Source organism: Pongo pygmaeus, chromosome 18 (assembly GCF_028885625.2).
Source record: "Pongo pygmaeus isolate AG05252 chromosome 18, NHGRI_mPonPyg2-v2.0_pri, whole genome shotgun sequence".
Taxonomy (NCBI): Eukaryota; Metazoa; Chordata; class Mammalia; order Primates; family Hominidae; genus Pongo; species Pongo pygmaeus.
In genome coordinates this window covers 84,557,620-84,583,265 of record NC_072391.2, presented here as the reverse complement: position 1 = coordinate 84,583,265, position 25,646 = coordinate 84,557,620, and the positions used below count along the sequence as shown (strand labels likewise).

The following is a 25,646-nucleotide window of genomic DNA, read 5'->3' as shown; positions in this document are numbered from 1 at the left end:
ATCCATTTATCCATCCATCCATCCATCCATCCACTCACCAACCCACCTATCCACGTACTCACCCATTCACCCAACCACTCATTCATCTATTATCTATCTATCTGTACACCTACTGATTGACTCATCCACCCATCTTTGTAAAGTCAAAACATGGTTAGGCCCAGCCATCGTAAGCCAGGGCTGCCCGTCTGTTTTTTTCTTTTGTGCATCTTGCGTCCTATGTGTCTCCTTTCACTGGAGTGTCAGTTCCCAGAGACTGGGTACTGCAGCTGATTTGCTCATCCTGAATGGGACACAGGTGGGGACAGGATGGAGGAGGGGCAGGTGGGGCTGTGTGAGGGAGGGGCAGGGGCAGGGGCAGGGGAGTGGAGGAGAGGAGGCGCTCAGTTGGAGGGGCCTCTGAGACACTGGCTCACTGGTTGGATGAAGAGTAACAATGAGCTGCCCAGGCTGAGATGCAGTCTAGGGTCTAACAGCCCTGGTGGCAATTGGTGAACGTAGCCCTCTGGGCAAGGCCAGCAACTTCAACTTTCTGGATGTTCATTTTTTTACCTGCTAAGTGAGGTAGTGCTGGTGACATGCTCAGCCAGTGCCAGGCACAGAGTGAGCTGCAGGTATTGAATGCATCCTCCATAGTAATGTCGTACTCTGAAGCAGGTACCATTGGCATCCCCACTTTCCAGATGAGGAAATGGGGGTACAAAGTTTGGATTTTGGCTTTGCTGCCTCTCACAGTTTAGATGTGAAATGTGCAGGGGCCTGGGAGAGCCAGAGCCCTGGAACTGCCCTTTGCTACCCAAGTCACTGTGACTTCCTTCCAGATCCCTGGGGTCTCTTAGGGTCCTGGTTCCAAGGGCTCGCTTGGAAGGAAGCCAAGAGGCTGTAATTTTCTACCTCTGGAAACAGTGAAAAGATGAAAAACGAAAATATTATCATGTCATCATTTCTCTTCTATGGAAATAGTTACTTTCCTTCCCACCCTCCCCGCCTTCAACTGCTCTAAATACATTTTCTTGGGGTTTCCAAACATCTCTTTTACTTTTGTCCTCCCAGGTGAGAGAGAAGCTGATTACGGCCAGGTCTGGCACAGAAAGCCCCTGTTTGTGCAATCCTGCATTCTTCCTTTTTAAATAAAATTTAAGACCATCTGAAATGACTTGCCAGCTTGACCTCCCGGCTCTGGTTCTCACTTGAGTTTCTGAAATGCGTATGAGTCCAGCCTGCTAATGTGCTGAAATGACTGTGCTCACCTTAGGGAAGTCTTAATGCCTTGAGCATTTTCCCACCAGTTGTCTTGCAGCTGGTGAGAAACATACGCACCAACCTCGCCCATGGACTGTGAGGTCACAGCCTTCCCATCCTTTTCAGGAGCTGCCATCTCAGCTCTTGATTCTAATGGGTGGCAGCCACACTTGAAGATGCACCAGAGGAAGATGTAGGTGCTCCCATCTGTGTTCCCAGATGGGATGGTGTCTTTGGGAACTGATCTCAGACATGTCGTGGTAGCCAGCCACCAGGATAGCCCCCAGCAGTCCCACCCCCTGGAATTCAGGTGCTTGTGTAGCCCCTCCCACATTATATCACATAGGTCTGTGTGACCAATAGAATCTGCAGAAGTGATGCCACAGTACTTCCAAGGTTAGGTCATAAAAGGTCCTGTTGCTTCCCTCTTGGTTTCTTTCCCTCTCCCTCTCCTCTCTCCTTTCTCTTGGACCCTTTGTTCTGGGGAAACCAGCTGCCACATTACCATCAGCCTTATGACCATGCCACATGGTAAGGAGCTGAAATCTCAGCAGCCACACGAGTGAGCTCGGCAGCGGATCCTTTAGGCCCCGTCATGAAATCCTGGATTGCAGCCCTGGACATCCACTTAACTGCAAGACTGAGCCAGAACCACCCAGATGAGCTGCTCCTGGATTCCCAACTCTCAAAAACTGTGAGAGATGTTCAACAGTGGTTGTTTGAAACTGCTGAGTCTCAGTATAATTTGTTACGCAGCACTAGCTAACTCATACACGTCATGTTTCTGCAGCAGAGTACCTTGGACCTGGGGAGAGCTGGAGATAGTCACTCAGTACCACCCAGTACATGGGAAAGTGATTACTGACAGGCTCAGAAATGTTAAGAAGATTCTTGAAAGAAATGGGCTCATGAGCCTTCTTTGCTGAAGTATTAATTACTAGATCTGAATGTTTTGCTTTTCTGTGATGGAAAAGGTGAAGAAAATAGGGCTTTTTTTTTTCTTTTGAAGAGATGGGATTTCCCTCTGTCGCTTAGGCTTAACTGCAGTGGTTCAGTCATAGCTCACAGCAGCCTCAAACTCCTGGACTCAAGCAAATGACTGATATTTTTTGAGCACCAGCAGTAACCATAGTTACTATTCACTGTTTTCTCCCTGCCAGGTGTTCCACAGACATCCTACATGCATGACATTGATTCACTCTTACGTTTGACAGGTGGGGAGACTGAGGCTCAGACAACCACACCATTCCATGGGTTTTGTTCAAAGGGGTTTGGGGCCAGAGTAAGACTGAGTGCAACTTCATGGAGGCAGACCATGGGGAGGGCAGGGCACCTGCATGCCCGAGAGATCTCTGCAGGAGACAGGAGTTCAGAAACTAGCTACTTAAAGGGGTAATGATCTGTGTCAGGGGTGCTAATTAAAATTTGGGGTTTTAAAGAAAAAGTTGGCTAAGTGTGGTAGCTCATGTCTGTAATCTCAACACTTTGGGAGGCCAAGGAAGGTGGATCACTTGAGGTCAGGAGTTTGATACCAGCCTGGCAAACATGACGAAACCTCGTTTCTACTAACAATACAAAAATTAGCTGTAATCCCAGTTACTGGGCGGGCGCCTGTAATCCCAGTTACTTGGGAGGCTGAGGCAGAAGAATCGCTTGAACCTGGGAGGCGGAGGTTGTAGTGAGCCAAGATCATGTCACTGCACTCCAGCCTGGGGGACGGTGTGAGACCCCATCTCAAAAGAAAATAAAAGAAAAGAAAAAGACAACTTTCCAGTTCACGAAAGGAGTGCTTTCACTGAATGCAAGAATAGATTTTCCCTCTTGGTATGTAAAGTTCTCGGTCATCTGACCCTCTCTGCCAAGAGAGTCCTTCCTGCCCCATTTCTGCCTGTTTGGGCTCCTCTTCCTGGAGAGGCTGCTCCCTGGTGCTGTCCCGTACTCCTAGCCTGTCTTCCTTCAGGGTCCAGGCCGGAAGCCTCTGGGGGCAGTGTTGGGGCTCTGCAGGTGCCCAGTGCTCAGCCCAGTGCTGGGGCAGAGGTGGTGCTCAGGAAAGATCTTGAAAAATGAGCAGGTCTCCAGCCGAGGGGAATCTTACACCTTCCAGTGGTTTCCTCAGGATTGCAGGAGCTCCTCAGACAAGATCTGTGGCAACAGTAACAATAAAAGCATCCCATGCGGACCAAACTCCTGCTGCAGTAAGAGCTAAACATATGGTGTCTTACTTTGCCCTCGTTATTACCCCTGAGGGCAGATGGTGCAGTCCCTCTTTATAGAGAAGGCTGTCGAAGCCCCAGAGCCATCAGGAATTGGAGGTGATGCCTAAAGCTGGCAGCGCCCAGAGCAGGGTGTTCAACCTTGCAGGGTTGTTAGGGCAAGAGGATTGTGGGGGGCGGGGGGGGCGCAGCAACCCTCCTCCCCATACCACCTCACTTTGTCTCCCACTGCCCCTCCCAGCATCAGCAGCCCAGGCCACTGTGTGTGCCAAGTCTCCTGTATACCTTTCGCCTTTTGCTGAGGAAATGCTGTTATGAAGACAAAATGAGAATCAGTTACTTAGGGGCCAGGTGCAGTGGCTCATGCCTGCAATCCCAGCACTTTGGAAGGCCAAGGAGGGCAGATAACTTGAGCCTGGAAGTTTGAGACCAACCTGGGCAACATAGTGAGACCCCATCTCTATAAAAATTAAAATATTAGCCCGGCATGGTGGCACACGCCTGTAGTCCCAGCTACTCAGGAGGCTGAGGAAGATCTCTTGAACCCGGGAGGTCAAGGCTGCAGTGAGCCGTGATCGCGCCACTGCACTCCGGCTTGGGTGACAAAGTGAGACCCTGTCTCAAAAATAAGCCCAACCCCCCAAAAAACCCAGTTACTTAGAGCTTTGCAGAAATCTTCAAAATCTATCAAAACCATCCCATCCAATATAAATTACTGTATACATTATAATGAGCTAAAATAAGCACATTTTTGGTAAATTACCAAGTTTGGTAAGTTCCTTAAGTTGGTTTCATCCAGTAAAATGCTCCCTTTGGGGAAGTGGCACGAAGAGAATCAACTGCAGCCAGGGCTGCCGCTCGTCCTGGCAGGCAGTTGGGACCTGGTTCCATCAGGGGCTTTCTGAGGACATGTGCAGGCTCGACGGGGGTTACTGCTCTCTCCCTGTGCTGGTGTGGGCTGTCCCACAGGGTGACGTGTCCTTGGCATTTCTGTAGCTGGATGGCTTCTGCAGGTGCCATGAGGCGGTGGCAGAGAGGCTGGGCTGAAAGCAAGATGTACATGGTGCAGCTAGGCAGGGTGCTGGCTACACCTGTGCACAGCTGGTTGGTGCAGAAATTGCTGGAGCAAAATGGCATCAAGGTCATGGAGCGTCCAACATGCCAGCCTCAGAGACTGACCTGCTTCTCCCCGCCATGCCCTGGGCTTTCCCACACACCTCCTTTGCTCACACAACTCCCTTTCTATCCAAGCAGGATCAAGTTTCTTCTATGCAAAGTGGAAAATGGGCCATTCCATTGACCAACACCCCATTTGAAAATCTTTCCATGGACTTTACTGGCTGCTCCTAGGCCTGGGATTTGGGTGTAAAGCCATTAAGATTCATGGTAACATTTACATGTCAAGGGCAGTTTGGAGAATATTTATTGGCTGGTTCGCTGTGAAATTTGTGTGTGGTTTATACATTTGTCTTCAAACTGGCCAGACTTTCCAGGGTCTTCCCAAGGTCAGACACAGAAGTGCAATTGCTCATCACAGGATAAATGTGCATTACAGATGTCGAGGAGATGAAAACATTCCTTTTCCTGACATAAGCTGTTTGTGGTTCTCTTTGTCCCTTTCTCTAGGCAAGTTTATTTTTCCGGACTGCCATTACTAACTAAACTCTGTCTGCCTCACTTACAAGCTCCTGGGAGGGAACCGAGTCTTAGGAGGTAAAATTGATGATGGACTGTTTTCCAGACCAGGGCTTGAAGACACAACGCTTGTTGGCAGTTAACCAACTTCCTGGTGAGCCCCATATAGGAAATCTACATTCAGCTTTTTAGGGAGAAATCCTGACTTTCTTATAATGAATAAATGTATGACACTAAACACTTCACTTGTCCATTTAACAAATATTTACCAAGCACTCATCACACATCAGGCGCTGGGCTTGGTACTGTACATGTGTGAAGTCATTTAGTTCTTTTCATAATCCTATGTCATAGACTTTCTTCTCATTTTACAGGGGTGGTTGGTTGGTCAAAGAGAGAAGGGTAAAAATTTCTTCTACCCTTACCTTCCTGCTATTTTTTCATACATTTCACTTCTACATGTATTACAAATGCCACAGTACATTGTTATTATATTTGTATTTTTATTATTTTAGTATTTTATTATTAGTAGTAGTATTTGAAATGGAGTCTCGCTCTGTCACCCAGGCTGGAGCGCAATGGTGTGATCTTGACTCACTGCAACCTCCGCCTCCTGGGTTCAAGCGATTCTTCTGCCTCAGCCTCCTGAGTAGCTGGGATTACAGGTGCCTACCATGCCTGGCTAATGTTTGTATTTTTAGTAGAGACGGGTTTTCACCATATTGGTCAGTCTGGTCGCGAACTCCTGACCCCAAGTGATCTGCCCACCTCAGCCTCCCAAAGTGTTGGGAATACAGGCGTGAGCCACTGCACCTGGCCAGTATTGTTATTTTTATATCTGTTTTTCCAAATAATTGTATTCGTATTTGTATAACAGTTAACAATATCTCTTTGGCTATCCTAGGGCTTACAGTATACATCCATCTTTAATTTTTCACCATCTACTTACAAATAAGATATCATGCATGTGTAATGGAAGAATTTCATAGTTCCAGTTTCTCCCTCCCATCTTTTGTATATTGTTGTCATACATGCATTTAAGAATGCATAATCCTTTGCTTCTATTTTTGCCTTAGACCAGGGACGTCCAATCTTTTGGCTTCTCTGGGCCACATTGGAAGAAGAATTGTCTTGGGCCACACATAAAATACGCTAACACTAACTATAGCTGATGAGCTAAAATAATAATAATAATAAAAATTAAAAAAAAAGATCATATTTTTAAAAAGTCTACAAATTTGTGTTGGGCCACATTCAAAGCTGCCCTGGGCTGTGTGTGGCCTGTGGGCCATGGGTTGGACAAGCTTGCTTTAGACATTAAATATTTTAGAGTGATTTAAAAGTTCTTTCATACAAACCTTCATTTGAACAATTTCCAGAGCTCTTTGTTTCTGTGTATAGAACCAAGTTTCTGTCTGGTTTCATGTTCCTTCTACCTGAAAAAGTTCCTTTAATTTATTGTAGCACAAGTCTACTGATAATTAGTCATCTCAGATTTCATTTTTCTGAAATTAAAAAATTACTTTCATTTATGAAAGATATTTTTCCCTGGGGTAGAAATCTGTGCTGACAGTTATTTATCTCTCAGCACTTTAAAGATGACACTTCATTATCTTCTGGATTATATAGTTTCTGATGAGAAATCTGCTGTCATTCTTAACTTCGCTCTTTAGTTTCTTGGGCTGCCCTTAAATATGTTCTCTTTCTCTTTATTTTTTAGTAGTTTAAATATTATGCATCTTTAAAATCCTGCTTGCGGTTCTCTAATCTTCTTGGATTTATGACTTGATGTCTGATTAATTTTGTAAAATTCTCAGCCATTGACTGCAAATATATCTTCCACCGTTATTGTTCCCTCTTTTTCCTTCTTAGCTTCCAGTCACATGTGTGTTAGATTATTTATATTGTCCCAAGGGTTTTTAAAACATAATCATTGTCATCATCGTTGCCCTCCTACCCCTCTCCCTCCTCTTCCCCTCCATCTCCTCCCCTTCCCCCCTCTCCTCTCCTCTTTTCCACCTCTTCCTCTTTCCCTCCTCCTCTTTCCCCACTCCTCCCCCATCTTCCTCCTCCTCTTCCACTCCTCTCCCTCCCCTCCTCCTCCTCTTCCTCCCCTTCTCCTTCCCCTCCTCCCCCCATCCCCTGCCCCTTCCTCCTTGTGTTTAGTTTGGATAATTTCTATTATGCTGTCTTAAGTTCGTTCCTTTCCTCCACGTGCAGAGTCTACTGATGTGCATGAGAAGGACATTCTCTATCTCTGTCACCACCTATTTTATTTCATAGGCCTCACCTCATTTGTTTCTCCTCCCTCAGGCATGATCTCTTGAATTGATGACCGTTTCATCAGTTTCATTTTCTTAGCTCTATAGTATGGCAGGATGAGTCTGGTATTTATTATTCTAGCATTGCCAAAACCATGCCTTTATTTCAAACTTGTCTATGCCTTTAATGTTTATTTCTTGTAGGTAGCATATCACTGGTCTCCTACCTGCTTGGATCAGAATGAGCAGGATTTTTCTGAGTCTAGGCCAGCATTGAGAACAATCTCGGATACATTCTTTATGTGCTCATAGAGACTGCAGCTTGATGTTTCTGAGGTGAAAAGGGAGTGATGGATGTGCAGTGTTAGGACTGCTGACTCTGGGATCAGACAGACCAGGTTCACATCCCAGCTGGGCAGGACACTTAGCCTGTCTGAGGCTTGTTTTCCTCATGCATGGAAAAGAATGACAAATGATTGTTGTGAGAATTAACTGCAATGATCCCTATCACCCTCCCTCTCCTTTACCACAGGGCTGGTGTTCAATAGATTTTTTTTTTTTTTTTTTTTGAGATGGAGTCTCGCTCTGTCACCTAGGCTAGAGTGCAGTGGCAGAATCTTAGCTCACTGCAACCTCTGCCTCCTGGGTTCAAGGGATTCTCCTGCCTCAGCCTCCTGAGGGGCAGAGATTATGGGTATGCATCATCATGCAAGGCTAATTTTTGTATTTTTCATAGAGACAGGGTTTCACCATGTTGGCCAGGCTGGTCTTGAACTCCTGACCTCAGGTGATCCACCTGCCTCAGCCTCCCAAAGTGCTAGGATTACAAGCATGAGCCACTGCACCTGGCCTCTTCAATAGATGCTTATTAAATACTTTTGAATGAATGGGAGCTTTTTAAAGTTCTACTGGTTTCTTAAGATAAATACGTAGTCCCAAATCATTCATTCCGTTCCTTAAGATCCTGTATCTGGAAGATTCCACTTGCCTTGCCACCAGTTTTACTGCCTCCCCTCATGCTTGCTTTCTCCAACATTAATTAGAATATGTCAATTTATGCAGCTCCTATCCTGTGATGTGCCATTTGTACTTTGCTTTATCTGCTAATAGAGACATTCAATTTAGGAGACTCTGATATTATAGAAAGAGCCTGACTTAGGAGCCATGAAAACAAACATTTTTTGCCAGCTTGCTTGCCATGTGACCTTGGACAAATCTTTTAGCCTTTTCTGAGCCTCAGTTTCTTAGTCTGTAGAAGAGGGAGATAATAATTATAAAGAGGGATAAGGGGCCTGAGGTGTCAGAACCAGATCTAGAGGAAGTCCTCAAATACTTTTCTTTCTCATCCTCCAACCCCCAACCCCCATTTCTCCTGTGATTCCATTAGATGTAGGCAGGGGCTCAAGCCAACCAAAGATCCCCAGTGAGGACGGGTGGGAGAGGTAAGGAAAGAGAGGCGTGCACTGTATTTTCTGGTCATCACCTGGCATTAGCTGTTACCTTTTTTTTTTTTTTGAGACGAATTCTCATTCTGTTGTCCAGGCTGGAGTACAGTGGCGTGATCTCGGCTCACTGCAACTCTGCCTCCCGGGTTCAAGCAGTTCTCCTGCCTCAGTCTCCCAAGTAGCTGGGACTACAGGTGCATGCTGCTACGCCTGGCTAATTTTTTGTATTTTAGTAGAGACAGAGTTTCACCATGTTGCCCAGGCTGGTAGTGAACTCCTGAGCTCAGGCAATCCGCCTGCCTTGGCCTCCCAAAGTGCTGGGATTACGGGCGTGAGCCGCTATGCTGGGCCTTTTTTTTTTTTTTTTTTTTTTTTTTGAGACAGAGTCTCACTCTGTCACCCAGGCTGGAGTGCAGTGGTATGATCTCAGCTCACTGCAACCTCCATCTTCCATGTTCAAGTGATCCTCCTGCCTCAGTCTCCCAAGTAGCTGGGATTACAGGTGCGCACCACCACGCCCGGCTAATTTTTGTATTTTTAGTAGAGAGAGAGTTTCACCGTGTTGGCTAGGCTGGTGTTGAACTCCTGACCTTGTGATCTGCCCATCTCAGCCTCCCAAAGTGCTGGGATTATAGGCATGAGCCATCGCGCCCAGCCTAGCTGTTACTTTTGATCTCCTTTCACACTCAGCTAAACTAACTTTTAATTCACTTCCTGTATTTGTCTCTACCCTCCTGGAAAGAAAGCAGAATATCAACCTTAGAATGCACAAGAATTGCAGAATTCTGCCCCTAAAGAAAGATGGCGTGGTTTGGTGCACCGTGATGCGTTTAATCACTACCTGACGTTAGTCATTTGGGTTACATCCCATCTTCTGATAGTATGAACATGGCTACAAGAAACGTCTTCGTTGTCCAGTCTTTATATCAAACTGTGACTATTCCTTTGGTGTAATTTTCTAGAACTTTCCTGGGTAAAGGGGTGTACCCGGGTTTAAGGCTTATGGTTGACAAATTGGAACCTCTGGAAAGATGGTTCCAATGTTCACTCCCCACCCAGGCGTGCATGAAAACGCTCATTTTGCTCCTACCATATTGAGTCTTGGGTCTAATTTTGGCAACTATTGAGAGTCTTGGTGAGCAGCAAACTCGTGGTCTGGAATTTCCCAAACTTTGTGCTATGAAAACACTAATCTAGAAGATGGTTGTTGGGGGGAAATCAATGCTAGTACAATAGTAGTTTTCTCTCTAAAAATGACTATTGTCTTGAATGTAAGCACCATAGTAAATTTTGTGTGTGTGTGTGTGTGTGTGTGTGTGTGTGTGTGTGTATAGTTTTCATTAGTTCATTTATTGGACAAGTATTTATCAGGCACCTGGGTTATTTATCTTTTACTTATTGGGTTGTAAAAATTATTGATATATTCTAGGCACAAATCTCATACTAGATATATGACAAGATGTCTAGTACAAGGTACTGTAAATATTTATTTCCATCCATGGATTATCTGTTCCCTCTTTGATAGTGTCCTCTGAAGCTTTTTAGGTTTGATGAGGTTTACATATACATTTTTCCTTTTGTTGCTTGTGGTTTTGGTGCCATAGCTCAGAATCCTTTGGAAATCCCCAATGTCATGAATATTTATCCCCATGTTTTAAGAGCTTAAAGTTTGGGCTCTTACATTTAAGGGCTTGATCCACTTTGAGTTAATTTCTTGTGTATGGAGTGGGATGGGGGTTCCCCCTTCACTTTCTTGCAGGTGAACACGTTTTGGCTTCCTCGTTTAGAAGTCCTCGCTGAGTATTGTGGGGAGAACGAATTGTAGGGACAAGAAGGATGCTGGGAGACCGACTTCCCACTCCTCGGTGAAAATCTGCCTTGAAGAAGGTCTGCTCCAGAGCCAGCTGATGAAGACAGAACGTGATTGGAAAACCACAACTCGGCGACCATCATGGTAATGATTGATGTTGGAAAGAGTCATCAGTAGAGGCTAAAACTAGTGCATGAAAATTTCATAGGTAACAGGATTTTTACATAGTCTCAAAGAACCTCTTCACAGGATGCTAATTACAAAGGGTGAAGTCTTAACTTTAAAGTGAAGAAAGCTGGCAGACAACACCTTAATCAATATCAGCATCATCCATGCATGGACAGATAGACTTCATGGACTCCTGACACGCGGCACCGAGAAGGATGCAGTGGAGCTTCTGCAGATTTCCTGCCCGGTATGCAAACCCTGAGTCTAACCATCGGGAAATATAAGACAAACTCCAACTGAAGAACTTTCTATCAAATAACTGGCCTGAGAGAAAGGCCAGAAAGACTGAGGAATGTCCCAGATGAAGGAGACTAAAGAGATAAAAAAGATGTGACAACTGACTGCAATGCATAGTTCAGTATTTTCTTTGGTACACAAGCCTTTATTGGGACATTTGGTAAAATGGGAGTCAGGTCAGCAGATTTGATAGTAACACTGTATCCAAGCAATCCTCCTGGTTGTGAGGATTGTGCTGTCTTGAGAAAGAGAATGTCTTTGCTTTCAGGAAATACACATTGAAGTATTTATGGGCACCAGGGGTGTTGTGTCCTGGGTGTCAGATGTTTTTAAATTTTCACACCAACTTATTTTTATCCCTGTTTTCCAGATGAGAAAACGGAGGCTCAGAGCTGTGAGATGTGAGCCGGGGTGGAGGCAGCTCTGCTTGGTGCCTCTTCTCTTGCTGGTTTGTGCATCCACGCCTTCCCTCTGCCCATCTGCTTGGTGTGAGCAGGTGTAGCTCTGTTCTGGTCCCTGGTGTAGCCCCTGAGCCTGGCTCAACTGCCTGCCCCATGACAGGAACTCAGTAAATACCTTCTGCATGAAGGGCCACCATGGAACTTAGCACAATTAATATCTTGGATTTGGGGCTGAACCTTGGCTTAAATTCCAGCTCTGCTACTGAGAAGCTGTGTAACTTTGGATAAGTTAACTAACTTATGTGGGACACAATTTTCATATCTCATTCCTATTGCATGGGGGTTATGCTGAAGATCTAATAACACAGGCTGGGCATGGTGGCTCACGCCTGTAATCCCAGCACTTTGGAAGGCTGAGGCGGATGGATCATCTGAGGTCAGGAGTTCGAGAGCAGCCTGACCAGTATGGTGAAACCCCATCTCTACTAAAAATACAAAAATTAGCCAGGTGTGGTGGCGTGCACCTGTAATCCCAGCTGCTCGGGAGTCTGAGACAGGAAAATTGCTTGAACCCAGGAGGTGGAGGTTGCAGTGAGCTGAGATTGCACCATTGCACTCCAGCCTGGGTGACAGAGCAAGACTCCTAAAAAAAAAAAAAAAATCTAATGACACAATGATGCGGATGAAGTGCTTACTGCAACACCTGGCCTGGCACGAAAGTGCAGTTCACATTTACTGAATGAATGAGTGAGCAGGTGAATGAATGAATGAAAGGTTCAAGTGACCTCTACCTCCGGGGGACACTGGCTTGTCCTTCAGCAGTATTTATCGGAAGTGCCAGGGAGAGATTCGCTTGGAAATTTAATTTAACAAATGATGCATCCCCATCATCTGTGTGCTTGTGCGTGTCCTTTCTGCTCTCTCTCCCACCCTGTGGAAGCTCCGAGCAGCGGCCCCTGCCTGCCTCATCCATGTCTTTCCCCAGCACACACACACTGTCATGCGCGGCTGGCACACATGCCGCCTTGCTGACAACTCCTCCTTTTTCTCTTTATGACATATTGGCTAGGTGTGTCCCGGTGCCAGGTCATACCCAGGGCACTGAGCGACTGTGGCTTCTGATTTTGTCTGACCTGTACCTCTAATTTCTTCCCCTGTGGCCCCCCAATCTTGCTCATGGACGGGGCTCCCTTGGCTCGGTCATCCTCCTGGAGCCCCCCTGGTTTCCTCTCCAAGGTGCTCCCTGCTCCCAGCTGCAGGAAGCCCGCGTCCTCTGGCTCATGGGCCAGGCTGGTGCCTGTCCTTTGACAGTGCAGCACCTGCACTCTCGCATTGCTACCCGAGCCCAGCGAGGCCAGCCCACCCTGCTTTCCTTACGAGCACCTCGTGCCCTGTTGACTTCCTCTGCTAACTGGGACTGGAGAGGCTGGCAGCGCAGGACATCTGAGGCGGCTGCTGGGTCCTGCAAGTCAGACACCAAGCGGGCGCCACATCCCTGCCGGCCAGGAGGTGGTGCTGTCCCCCGGTTTATGGCCCGAGGTGAAGGCAAGTAGAGACTCTCCCGCTTGTCCCGAAAATGCTGCCTTAAGATCAAGGGAAAACAATAGGCATTTGAGCCAGTTATCTAGAAGGAAAAATCAAATCAAATCAATGAGCGCAGGCCTCTGTTGAGGTCCTGCATCTGAGCTTTGAGGACCCGTCTTAGAGTGAGGAAGGGACTTCTTTGAGCCCTGCCTGGAAATCCTGTGGGAAAGGATGGCAGGGCTGAGACTCAGGGCTGCTTTTCTGAGAGACGGAGACAGCAGCTCTGGGCTGTGCACAGTCCCTGCCTCTTGCCCAATGCCCCTAGGAAAGTGATGGGGCCACCTGAGCCTCAGGTCCTCACCTGAGAAATGGAGATAAAAGTCCAGGCGCCGTGGCATGGTCGAGGCGTGGTCGGGCGCCGTGGCACGGTTGGGCGCCGTGGCATGGTCGACAGCTATAACTGAGCCTGTGAACATGCAGCGTGGTCCTGGCCTGCTGCCTGGGACACCCCCACTTCGACTGGGATGTTGGTCCTGTTGCTATGGTCAGAGACTGTGGGGGCTCTGAGATACGCTTGTCACTGAGAGGGGCTTTGTTGAAGAATGCAGCCCTCTTGATGTCTAGGGGAGTGGGCCTGACATTTATGGAGCACCTGCCGTGTTCAGGGACCAAGTGCACACAGATGAACACCCGACCCCACCTCTCAGACTCACAGGGGTAAGCGTGTCCTGCTCCCTCTGGAGTTTCTGGGGAACACGAGCAGAGTGTGGTCTCTTCTGTCCCAGGTGCGTTGGAGGAAATGACTTTTGAGCTGAGTGTTAAGGGACAATTAGGATTTCTTAGGGGGAAGTCGTGTGGGAAGGGCATTTGACAGAGGGAACAGCCTGGGTGGAGGTGTGGAGGTGGGAAAGCATCCTGCGTGGCTGAAGGGCTGCGGGGCAGCCTGGAGGAGGAGGACAGGTGGTGTGTGGTGGGTTCCTGCAAGCGTGGGCATTGCCCTAGGCCCATTAGTGCAGGCTGGGGTGTTCTTTAAGCCAGGGCAAAGAAATCCCTGACAAGGAGGGACAAGCGCAGGCTGCGCCAGTGTTTGCTCTCCTCTGAAAAAGGGTGGAGGCCACTGGCGAGGTTCCAAGTGGCTTTTCTCAGAGCCCAGAGATCTCAGCCTGAAAGTGCAGAAAGGGAAAGAATCCTCAGATTCAGCAAATCTACTTTTTATGTCTCTTCTCTTCCGGCTCCTTTCTTTCTTTCTTTCTTTTTTTTTTTTTTTTGAGATGGGGTCTTTCTCTGTTGCCCAGGCTGGAATGCAATGGTGCGATCTTGGCTCACTGCAACCTCTGCCTCCCAGGTTCAAGCAATTCTCCTGCCTCAGCCTCCCAAGTAGCCGGGATTACAGGTGCCCGCCACAATGCCCAGCTAATTTTTGTATTTTTAGTAGAGAAGGGGTTTCGCCATGTTGGCCAGGCTGGTCTCAGACTCCTGACTTCAAATGATCTGCCTGCCTCAGCCTCCCAAAGTGCTGGGATTATAGGCGTAAGCCACCATGCCCGGCCTTCTGCTCCTTTCTTTTCATTTTTATTTTTTTTGTGGCGATGGAGTCTTGCTCTGTTACCCGGGCTGGAATGCAGTGGTGCAGTCACAGCTCGCTGCAGCCTTAACCTGCTGGCCTCAAGCAATTCTCTGGCCTCAGCCTCCCGCAGTGCTGGGATTATGGGTGTGAGCCGCCGCACCCGGCCATTGCCTCATGGTTTCTCCCTCCGGTCTCAAGGCCTGGGTGTTTTTTCTTTTCCTCCGACGCTCTCTGCAGCTGCATGCTTGGGCAGGCGACTTGCGGAGCTGTCTTTGCTCTGGGTTCCTGGGCCTGGGGCCTAGGGTACCTCCGTCCCTCGGACACCTCAGTCTTATGCTCAAAGAACCACCCCTAGACTTCAGAGGCGGTCATGGGAGGTGGTCTTAGGCCCCAGACCCCTTCCGACGCCTCCTCTGTGCTTTCTCCCACCCGCCTGCGCCCACCACCCAGGCAAGGTTAAGTTTGTAAAAGCCCCTTTTGAATCTCCCAGAGTTTTATCTGGAGGGCCGTCTAAATCACTTCGAAGGCTGTTGGCTGAACTCAGTAAATAAACACAGGGAGCCCTGGGGGCGCTGTGACTTACGGTCTCCTTGTCATTTCCCCCAGAATGCGCATCAGCAAACAGTGCCTGCCATTCTAAGGGGCTCTTTGACTCTGAACACACACAGTCTCCTCCTGGGCTGATTCCCTGCACGCTGGCATTTGGCTTTCTGTAGAGAGCCAGCGTCAGCTGTGGCCAGGGTTGATTCACTGTGGTGGGGACAGTGCCAGGGTTGTCTGGGCTCAGGACCCAGGGATGGTGTGGCTGCCCCCCTGTGTCCATATGGAGGAGGGATCCTGCTGGTGGGAGCACCCTTGGATTTAAATGCTTCGAGGTGACGCAGGGCAAGATGACTGTCCCCAGTCACGAAATCATCTCAATGGAATGCTTGGGGGAGGGGGCAGGGCCGAGTATCCGCCTTGCCTCGCAGAACAACATTTTGGTTTTCACACTCACCACTGAAAAGTCATTAAATTGAAAGGAAACCTGTGCCCCGTTCCCTCCGCAGTCACGCCAGCGGCGTCCCCAGGCACCTCACAGTGTAGCTTTTGTTCAGGGGTCCAGAGTGTAAAATTGGAGTGGCAGATTGTCGGTGCACACATTTAGAATTTCCTGGCTTTCATCAGCTGCGCCACTCAAATGACAATATTTAATCCCAAATGTTTCCTTCTCTTACCCTACCCCCCCATTTCATGAGTCAGAGGGCTTCCCCCCACATTTACAAGGTAGACTTCTCTTCCATTTCTTCAACCGTAATGAAAAGTATATTTATGATTTTTTTCCCTTATGTATTTGCGATTATACAAACCCTCCTGAACATTTTAAGGGGCCTTTCTTAGGAGAAGTTGACTTCCTGGTTTTGAGTTGAATGTAACCCTCCTTTGCTGGCTTCTCCGCTCCCACCATTCATTTCATAAGGACAAGGTCATGCACATTTGAATTCTACGGGTTGGATCTCATAGCAGTAATCTTGTGCCATTTCATTCCATTGGGTGTGGCTGGAGTGATAATGCTCACTGATTTGAGTCAGGCAGCTTTTTTGTTATTTAGGGATTTTTTCATTGCAGTCATTTTTATTAAAGAAGGGTTTGTTGTAGATGAGAGAACTAGCTGAAATTTAAAACTCGAAGTTTCTTTTTGTTGCTTGGTCACTTTGTAGAATCCATTGTTTAGCAAGACAGCCCTTCTGAGGCAACCCAACTAAAAGATTTTCAACAACACGTTGCTTGTGGGTCCTCTGATATACAGGTGCATATGCATACGATCACAGTTTACATTTTGCAGTGTGCTGGAGAATCTCCCAAGTAACATTTCATATCAAAGAAAGCCTGTGAAAGCACATCTACGAGAAGCACTTTGGAGTGAGAAGCAGGTGTGACTCCTTGGTGTGTCAACCCGAGCAGGTTCTGATCCTCTGGTATCACTGAGTCCTGGGTTCTGACATGCGAGTGGATTCTTATACCCGGGAGGGTTCTGATACCTGGTTCAGACCCTGATGGGCTGACGGTGAGGTTCACATGTCCTGTGGCCAGGCTCCCGTGCCCAATGGTCCAGTCAGACACCCATCTGGGTACTGCCGAGAAGGTGCTGGTGGATGTGGTCAGCCTCTCCCATCAGCTGACCTCAAGGGAAGCAGATTACCCTTGACAGTGTGGGTGGCCCTTATCCAATCAGGGGAGGACCTTATGAGCAAACTCCGAGGTTTTTCTGGGAGGGAGGAATTCTGCCTCAAGACCATAGCATCAGCTCCTGCCTGGGTTTCCAGCCTGCTGGCTTGCCCTACACATTTCAGACTTACCAGCCTCCACAGTTATATGAGCAATTCCTAAAAATCTCTCTCTCTCTTTACACACACGTGCACACACATATTAAACCTCCTGCTAGTTCTGTTTCTCTGGAGAGCTGTGGCTGACACTGGCTGAGAGGAGCAAGGGTTTCAGGCTAGAGCTGCATAACAGTGGTCTCTGGCCACTGGGTGTCTGCAAAAATCAGAAATGTGCTTCTCCATGCCTCTCTAGGTCTTCTAGGGATTTTGGGTTTCTTTCCAGTACACACGTGTTCATGTGCGTGCATGTGTGTGGGCAGTGGCGTGTGCATGTTCATTCAGGACACACGCCACTGCAGGTGAGTTCCCTGGTGGACACACCCCCTTCAGTAGACACAGGCTATAATGCCCACAGTCACTACCTTGGGCAGGGTCCTGGAAGAGGGCGTCTGAGGCAGTGAACTTTTGAGTGGGCCATGATGACCTCTTATGGACCAAGGCTAAATCAATGGCGGCAAGCCCCAAATATCTACTAGGATGGCAGTGTATGTGGGCCAAATGCAGAAGATGTTGGGGACCATGCAGCCACATCGTCAGGTCCCCACCCAGCTCCTCCCCTCGTGAACTTGTACCTGAGCCAGCTGGCTGACCCCTTACCCCCCGGGCTGCAGGTATAAAAGGGGGATGAAATTAGCGGTTATCTCATTGGATGGTGGAGAACGGGGCGGGGTGGGAATGCATTAATGCAGGTGAAGGCCTCAGAAACGTCCCCCACTTTGGGGCACCACATAGGACGAGTGCTTTCATTCTTAGGAGGACAAGCTCCTGCTTGGAGGTCAGGTGGAGTTGGGCTCATGCTCCAGGCTGGCCCCTCACATGCTCTGTGGCTTTAGGGAAGCTCCTAAACCTCTCTGAGGCTCATCTGTAGGAGGAAAGTTAAGAGACTGAGATGTCTCATAAGCTTGCTGAGATGATTACGTTCAAAGAGAAGGAGGACAGTCTGTGGTGAGATGCCAGGCCTGGAGGAAGCTGTTGTTGGCAGCCTGCTGTGCTGGGCACTGCTGTGTGTGCACACATTGTTAGGGCCCAGCCAGGGCCAGGACAGTGAGGCACCCCGGTGTAAAACTGGAGGTGACACGTGGTCTCAGGTGCCAACCCTGCATTGCATGGCTCTGAGAGTGAGCACCTCCTTAAATTTTGCACCGGCGAATACCTCTCTTGCTTCACCCTAGTCCTGGCCCTGCATGTTACCCCATGGAAATGCCATAACAGTTTTGCAAGGCCAGGGGATCGGCCCCTTGCACAGATTAGGACAGAGGCTCAAAGAGATGGGAAAACAGACTCAAGCCCCCTGCCCCCCGACCTCCCTGGTTACTGAGATCTTGGAAGGTGGTGACCACACCTTATTCATCTCATGTAATCACTACAGCACCTGGCATGTAGTGGGTGTCAAATAGATGCTTACATGTATTCAGTGAATGAAAGGGAAAAGGGAGGACTCAAACTCTGATATGGCTTCATAGGAACCTGGCCGTCCACTCCACCCACCTGCCTTAGCAAAGTGCCCTTGGTGAGGCTGAGGGACTGGGCAGCCAGGACTCCTGAGGGGACCTTGTCAGAGAGGGAAGCCACCTCCAACTGAGCGGTGAGTGCTGCTCCAGGACTGCCCTAAAACTGGATGTGAACAAAAGACCACATGCCGTATGACTCCATTGGAACGAAACATCCAGAACAGGCAAAGCCACAGGGGCAGGAAGCAGGTGAGTGGTTGCCGGGGGCTGGGAGAGTGAGGCCAGGAAGTGGCTGCTCAGGGAATGGGCTTCCTTTTGGGGTGATGAAGATGTTCTACAACTAAAGGGTGGCGATGGTGGCATAGGGGTAAATGGGCTAAATGCTACAGAATTCTACATTTTGAAAATAGTTAAAATGATACATTTTCTTTTGAGACAGGGTATTACTGTGTCTGGCAGGCTGGAGTGAGTGTGGCTCACTGCAGCCTCAACCTCTCTGGGCGTAGGTGATCCTCCTGCCTCAGCCTCCCAAGTAGCTGGGACAACAAGTGTGCGCCACTACATCCCAACTATTTTTTTTTTTTTTTTTTGGTAGAGATGGGGCTTCTGTGTGTTGCCCAGGTTGGTTTTTTTTTGTTGTTGTTGTTTTTGAGATAGAGTTTCGCTCTTATAGCCCAGGCTGGAGTGCAATAGTGTGATCTCAGCTCACTGTAACCTTGTCCTCCCAGGTTCAAGCAGTTCTCCTGCCTCAGCCTCCCAAGTAGCTGGGATTATAGCCATGCATCACCACATCCAGCTAATTTCTTGTATTTTTTTTTTTTTTGTGGAGATGTGGTTTCACCTTGTTGGCCAGGCTGGTCTCGAACTCCTGACCTCAAGTGATCTGCTTGCTTCTGCTCGCCTCAGCTTCTCAAAGTGTTGGGATTACAGGTGTGAGCCAGGCTAGTCTTGAACTGCTGGGCTTAAGTAGTCTACCCACTTTGGCCTCCCAAAGTGCTGAGATTACAGGTGCGAACCACCATGCCCAGCCTAAATTTTACGTTATGTATATTTTACCACAATAAGAACCCTGGAATCAACAGAACTCTTTGGGTGTAAGTGACAGAAACAGGATTCAGGCAAGGCAGTGAGTAGTTCCTAGAATGGAAGCTGAGGCTGAGCAACTAGATTGCAGGAAGGGTCTCAAAACTGCCAGACTCTGTGACATCTCCACTCCTGCCTCGTTTTCCTCCGTGACCAGCATCCCCAGGTAACCAACTCTGGAGCTGAGGCTGGCAGAATGTGGTGGGGGCTCCTTTGAGAGCATGGCAGCTTCTAATGGACCCACATGGTTAGTTTGAGAGAAGCAGTCACCAGAAGACAGCCATATGTGTCTGGGCTGGGAGACCCAACATTTCAGAGCCACCAACCCTGCGTCATTGGCTGACAGGTGGCTGGGCATTGTGTCACCACTGTCTTCTGGGAATAAACATTTGTCAGCTTTCGTTGGGAAGTCTCTGTCTGTGTCTTGCTCCAGCTCGTTTAGAGCAACTATCATTTATCAAATATCCTCCCCTCCAAAGCCTCCTGGATGCCTACAAAGGCTTGGGCCGGATGGCAGAATTCACCAAAGATACAAAGGCCCCAACACGGGGATGTACTTGGAGAGGGAGAGAGGGACGAGGAGGTACCTGCGGGGAAGAGGTCGTGTTTGGGAGAGTCGGGATGGGAGAAGGAGAAGATGCTTCTAAGGTTCAGTCTGAGACGCAGCTGGGGGTTTTCCAGCTCACGGAGTGTTTGTGCCGAGGCAAGACAATGGAGTAGGTCCCCACAAGAACAGAAACAGTCTCCACACCCAGAAGCTGTGAGTCTCCAGGGGGAACTGGGCAGTCAACGGATAAATTGGAGCCTTGCAGACTTGCAGCTCTGCTCACCCGCAGCGTGGTCCCAGGAGTGCACAGCGTGGGTTTGGGGCGTGGCTGTGCCGGTTTGCAAATCCTTAGGTGCTTGTCCAACAATGGGTCTTGGTGGTTGGGTCTGTTGCTGCTGGAATGTCTGTCGGCTCAGCTTTTGACTAAAAGCCAGTGGAAGATCTCCTTGCCGGATCCCCCAAAATAGTTTCACCCATTGTTCAGGAAAGAGATTGTAAGAGCTCTAAGAGAAACAAACAGAAAACCAACATCAAACATGAGTAGTGTCCTGGGGGATTTCCTTCCTAACCTTGGTTTTGGAATTAATCTGCTTCAGAAGTTCTTTGACTGGTGTGTGTGTGTGTGTGTGTGTGTGTGTGTGTATGTGGGCGTGTGTATCGTGTGTGTGTATGTGGGTGTGTGTATCGTGTATGTGTGTGTGTATGAAACGAAATACTGAGAATAAAATGTCCTTATTTATTTAGTTATTTTGAGGCAGGGTCTTGCTCCATCACCTAGGCTGGAGTGCAGTGGTCCAGTCACGGCTTGCTACGGCCTTGACTTCCAGTGCTTCTCCCACCTCAGCCTCCTGAACAGCTGGTCCCACAGGTGTGCGCCACTATGCCTGGCTACTTTTTGCATTTTTTGGTAGAGATGGCATTTCACCATGTTGCCCAGGCTGGTCTGGAACTCCTGGGCTCAAGTGATCCTTCTGCCTTGGCCTCCTAAAGTACTGGGATTACAGGCATGAGCCACTACACCCAGCCTATCATGGTCTAATAAAGCCTTGTTGCTCGCCAGAGTTTCCTCTCTGTACCTTGGGGATACCCCTTGCTTGGATAGAGAGGAGGGAAATTACTTTCCTTCTTACTTCTCCATTCTTCTTGTGCACAGGCTTTGAAGGAATGAGAGAGAAGTGGGCCACTGCATTCTCATTCCTGTAAGGCTCTGTGCCAGGACTCGCCCCATCTGTATATTTTGAGCCTTTTATTATTAACCAAAGTGATCTTGATTGATAACAATACAAAGGCAATGCTGGGAGTGCTCTGATTTCTAGCATTAGCTCCTTATTCATTGATTCATTATTCATTATTGATTAATATATAATAATTCTTTATTTTATTTGCCTTATCAGTTCCTCACTCCTGGAAGGTTGGAGAAGGGAAGGGTGCTGCACAAATTTCTTCTTGGAATTTTAAATTTTACTTTTAAATTATGGGTCCTTAATGACTCTTTTTCTAATAACTCCTGAATTCTTGTGATTCAACAGAGGGTATTAATCACAAATGTGTTTCTTTCTCCTTTTTTTGGCAGGGGTGGAGTCTTTATTTCTTTATAGATTGCTTTATAGGTTATACAAGCCAGGCAGTAATTTATCTTCAAGGTTAAACATTCAAATAATTCTGAAGTTCAGAGAAAAAGGTGATATCCCCTTTCCTCCCCAGATAATTGAAACCTGAATGATTTAGATGGCTCCTTCCTGGGCACTTCTGCACGTGTATGGAGAGTAAGCCTTTTCTCACAGGTTGCTGCATCAGTGGAAAAATCCCATACCTATTAATAGGTTCAGTGCCATTTCCCAGCACCTGTTGTGTGTCAGGTGTAAAGCTGGGAGCTGCAGATTGAATAATGAACAAAAATGGGAGGCTGAGGTGGGCGGATCATGAGGTCAGGAGATCGAGACCATCCTGGCTAACACGGTGAAACCCTGTCTCTACTAAAAATACAAAAAATTAGCCAGGCGAGGTGGCGGGCACCTGTAGTCCCAGCTACTCAGGAGGCTGAGGCAGGAGAATGGCGTGAACCCGGGAGGAGGAGCCTGCAGTGAGCCGAGATCGCGCCACTGCACTCCAGCCTGGGTGACAGCGAGACTCCGTCTCAAAAAAAGAAAAAAAAAAAAGACAAAAATGGTCCCCTCATTCCACAGGTCACAGGCTCCAGGCATACAATGCTGGAACTTAGTTTTTCCTTCCCATTTCACAAAATATCTAGGATTTCTCCCCATGTCTGTCTGCCCTGTACTCTTTAATGTCCAGAGGTAACATTGAATTTTGATGGACCCCAAATTGACTTCTAATTGATTTGCCATTATTAAAAAGCAAAGCAGCAGAAGTCTTGGTTTACATCTCTTTGAGAACCTGAGTGTTTGATAAGATTTAAAGATTTTTTTTGATGGCAGGACACAATACCCTGATAGGACAGGACACTATTACTTGCAGCTGCAAATGGGAGCTGGCTGCCAGGCAGGGCCATGCATGGGGCTGCACCCAGGGAAGGGTAACAGTGAGTGGCTGTAGCCAGCAGCTTATATGTGGTCAGTGGAGTGTACTTAACCAGGTTTTATGGGCTCCTGTGGACCAATTTGAAAAATTTCATGGGCTCCAAAGCATAGGGCTATCCCTAGCTGTCAGGTACCTGGCCCTGGCGAGATAGGTAAGGTGTGTAGGGGCTCAGGGCATGAGCTCTGATAGGGCAGTGGATGGAGCGTGGGCTTGTTCAAGAGGGGACTTGACAGCATCTCAAACTGGTTCAGGACAGGATTTTTATTTTATTTTATTTTTTAAAAATTATTTATTTATTTATTTATTTATTTATTTATTTTTGAAATGGAGTCTTATGCTGTTGCCCAAACTGGAGTGCAGTGGCATGGTCTTGGCTCACTGCAACCTCCACCTCCCAGATTCAAGCGATTCTTGTGCCTTAGTCTCCTGAGTAACTGGGATTACAGGTGTGCACCACTACCCCCAGCTAATTTTTGTATTTTTAGTAGAGACGGGGTTTTGCCATGTTTTCCAGGCTGGTCTCGAACTCCTGACCTCAACTGAATTGCCCGCCCTGGCCTCCCAAAGTGCTGGGATTACAGGCGTGAGCCACTGTGCCTGGCCAGGACAGGATTCTGAAGGAACACTGTATTACACCTGACCAATGCATGGTAGACTTTAAATGAGTCTCAAGCGGGGGAATCACTGCATAGATTTCATTTTTTTTTTTTTTGAAATGAAAGGTCTCACATATTTATTACTAAACCCAGCCAAACAACGTGTTCATAACAGATTCAGAGAAAAAAATATATATTCCCAATAAAACATGTCTAACTCTCCTGATAGTGGTGACATCTTCAGCTTGATATGGTAGCGTGATTGTGACCTTCAGACAGCATAAATGTGTGCGCCGCCTCACATGCAATTCCTAGTAGACCCAGCTTAGTTCTTCTCCAATGTCTCCTTTTGGAGTTGTACCTGATTTTATTACCAGTTTTCATCCAAATCCACTGAGGAATGGGACGATTTTGCTTTTGTTTCTTGGCCAGGAATCGCTTAATTCTGAAAGTCTTGTGAGAAGACATAGCAAGAAGTGGAGTCAAGCACACATCACGATGGCAGAGAAAGGAAGGGGGGGGTGCTACTCCATAGATTTCTGAGACTGACCTTCTTTCCTACAAAGCTTTACTCTCTACACTCACAGTCAGTGAGTGACAAGTGGTATATCTGGGTCATTCCTGGGCATGAATGAAAAGAGAACAAATCCATTTTCTGAGTAAGAACAGTAACAGCTCCCATTTAAATGTTGTGTAAGAGTTTATAAAACATCTTCAAGTACAAGGTCTCACTGAATCTTCACTGCAAACCTGTGAAGTGGGTAAGGATATTTCTATCATTGAACAGATAAGGAAATGGAGGCTCAGAGAAGTCAAGAAACTGGCCCAGGGTCACACAGCTCAGAAGTGGAGAGCGAAGTCTTGAATTGGGGTTTTTGTGGTGCTTCATCTATGAGCTTTCAATTTCAGCCATCATGGGTTGTAGCTTCTCTGCTCCATGTTTGATCTTTGCTCCACGTGGGTATCTCTGGCTGTTGCCATGGGTCTGAAGAACATGCCCATGGTCATGTAGGACAACCACAGTCTTCAACAGAAAGCGTCATCTCTCTGCTTCATGCCCGTGGTTGATTTTATACCTGTAGCAAGGACACTCTCCTATTCTAGGGCTGCTGAGCCATGGCAACCTTGAAAGGTTATAATACCACAGTACGAACGATTTCCAAATGTCCCTTGTCAACGCCCAGCACAGCCCTAACACCTGGAGAAGTGAAGAAGTTTCCAGAGGAGGAAAGACGGCCTTTGAATCATTTTGTCAGGCACATGTCACTCCACTTGAATTATTTTTCATGAAGACGAATGCTTTTCAATCGTCCAAGGCAGGGGTCCATCACTTTCAAGCGCACTTGATGTGTTGCTGTTTTAAAAATTAAATACGCAGAGTTTGCAGAATGGACACGGCCTTTCGGTTTTTTAATTTAAGGTTTAAAAAGTGCTTTCACGATGTAATCCCTGGGGGGACAGGAAAGGCTGTTTGCTCCAGCCCTTGGCCTCCAGGAAATCTGGCCAGACCACCTACGGGAAATTAGCCTCCAGCACTCGGCTTAGCTGGGAGGTGACAGCAGCCCCCTCTCTCCACTGTGGCCCTGCAGTCCAAGCTACATAATCTAATCTTTCAAGATATTTTTCTCTGGAGAGGCAGGGAGCTGAGTAACTAAACAGACACACCACTGCTAATCCCTTTTTCCTGAGGCTGAAGGGTTTAACTCCTTGCCTTCTGTGTTAAGGCAGTGAGCTCAAAATGGGCTGTTGGGATTGACATCAGATTTTTTTTTTTTTTTTTTTTTTTTTTTTGAGATGGAGTCTTGCTCTGTCGCCCAGGCTGGAGTGCAGTGGTACGATCTCGGCTCACTGCAAGCTCCACCTCCTGGGTTCACGCCATTCTCCTGCCTCAGCCTCCCGAGTAGCTGGGACTACAGGCACCCGCCACCACGCCTAGCTAATTTTTTGTATTTTTAGTAGAGACAGGGTTTCACCATGTTAGCCAGGATGATCTTGATCTCCTGACCTCGTGATCTGCCTGCCTCAGCCTCCCAAAGTGCTGGGATTACAGGCATGAGCCACCGTGCCCGGCTGACATCAGAATTTTTTAAGCAGCACTTGGTTTTGTGTTCTTTGTGCAAACGGAATAATCAGAGCTGACGCTCCTTAATTTCCCTGGACCTACTGTGTGGCTGGCACTGCTCTAAGTGCTTCAAATAGAGGAACTAGGTTACTCCTACCTCAAGAAGTGGGTACTATAATTATGCACAGAGATGTTAAGTACCTTGCCCAAGTTCACACTGTGGTGGGCAGTGGGTTCAAAGCCAGGCCACTGCATGGGAGTCTGTGCTCTTCATCCCTGTGCTACTTGTTAAACAGGAAGAGCTCAAAATGGCTCTGAACTGTCCACTAGTCAATTTTCTTTCACTCATTGATTCGTTCACTTTCTGTTTGTATTCAGCACCTGCAGTATGCAAATGCCAAGATGGTTTAGATTGAGGCACTCATGGTCTTCCCAGA

The 25,646-nt window shown here is 47.7% G+C and overlaps 1 protein-coding gene and 1 long non-coding RNA gene across 2 annotated transcripts; one reads left to right on the top strand and one right to left on the bottom strand.

Moving 5' to 3' along the window:
- The first annotated feature begins 1,689 nt into the window (after positions 1-1,689).
- On the top strand, positions 1,690-19,864 carry LOC129015416 (uncharacterized). The gene is made up of 5 exons (XR_008494582.1): positions 1,690-1,773; positions 2,403-2,456; positions 3,359-3,437; positions 18,393-18,629; positions 19,621-19,864. It is a non-coding gene; the product is annotated as an uncharacterized LOC129015416 (long non-coding RNA).
- Positions 19,865-20,113: 249 nt separating this feature from the next.
- On the bottom strand, positions 20,114-23,615 carry LOC129015186 (large ribosomal subunit protein eL39-like). Its single transcript, XM_054452769.1, has 2 exons — positions 23,450-23,615; positions 20,114-20,241 (listed from the first exon to the last, which is right to left on the bottom strand). Exons 1-2 carry the CDS (start codon positions 23,613-23,615, stop codon positions 20,114-20,116), a joined length of 294 nt encoding a protein of 97 aa, XP_054308744.1.
- Between the last annotated feature and the right edge of the window lie 2,031 nt (positions 23,616-25,646).

What these genes read in the sequence shown, in the direction of transcription:
- LOC129015186 (XM_054452769.1), bottom strand. Translation starts at nt 23,615, where the DNA reads ATGTCTTCTCACAAGACTTTCAGAATTAAGCGATTCCTGGCCAAGAAA. An exon ending in GGGTCTACTAGGAATTGCAT is followed by an intron (nt 20,242 to 23,449) that starts GTGAGGCGGCGC and finishes TTGACTGCCCAG; the next exon opens with TTCCCCCTGGAGACTCACAG.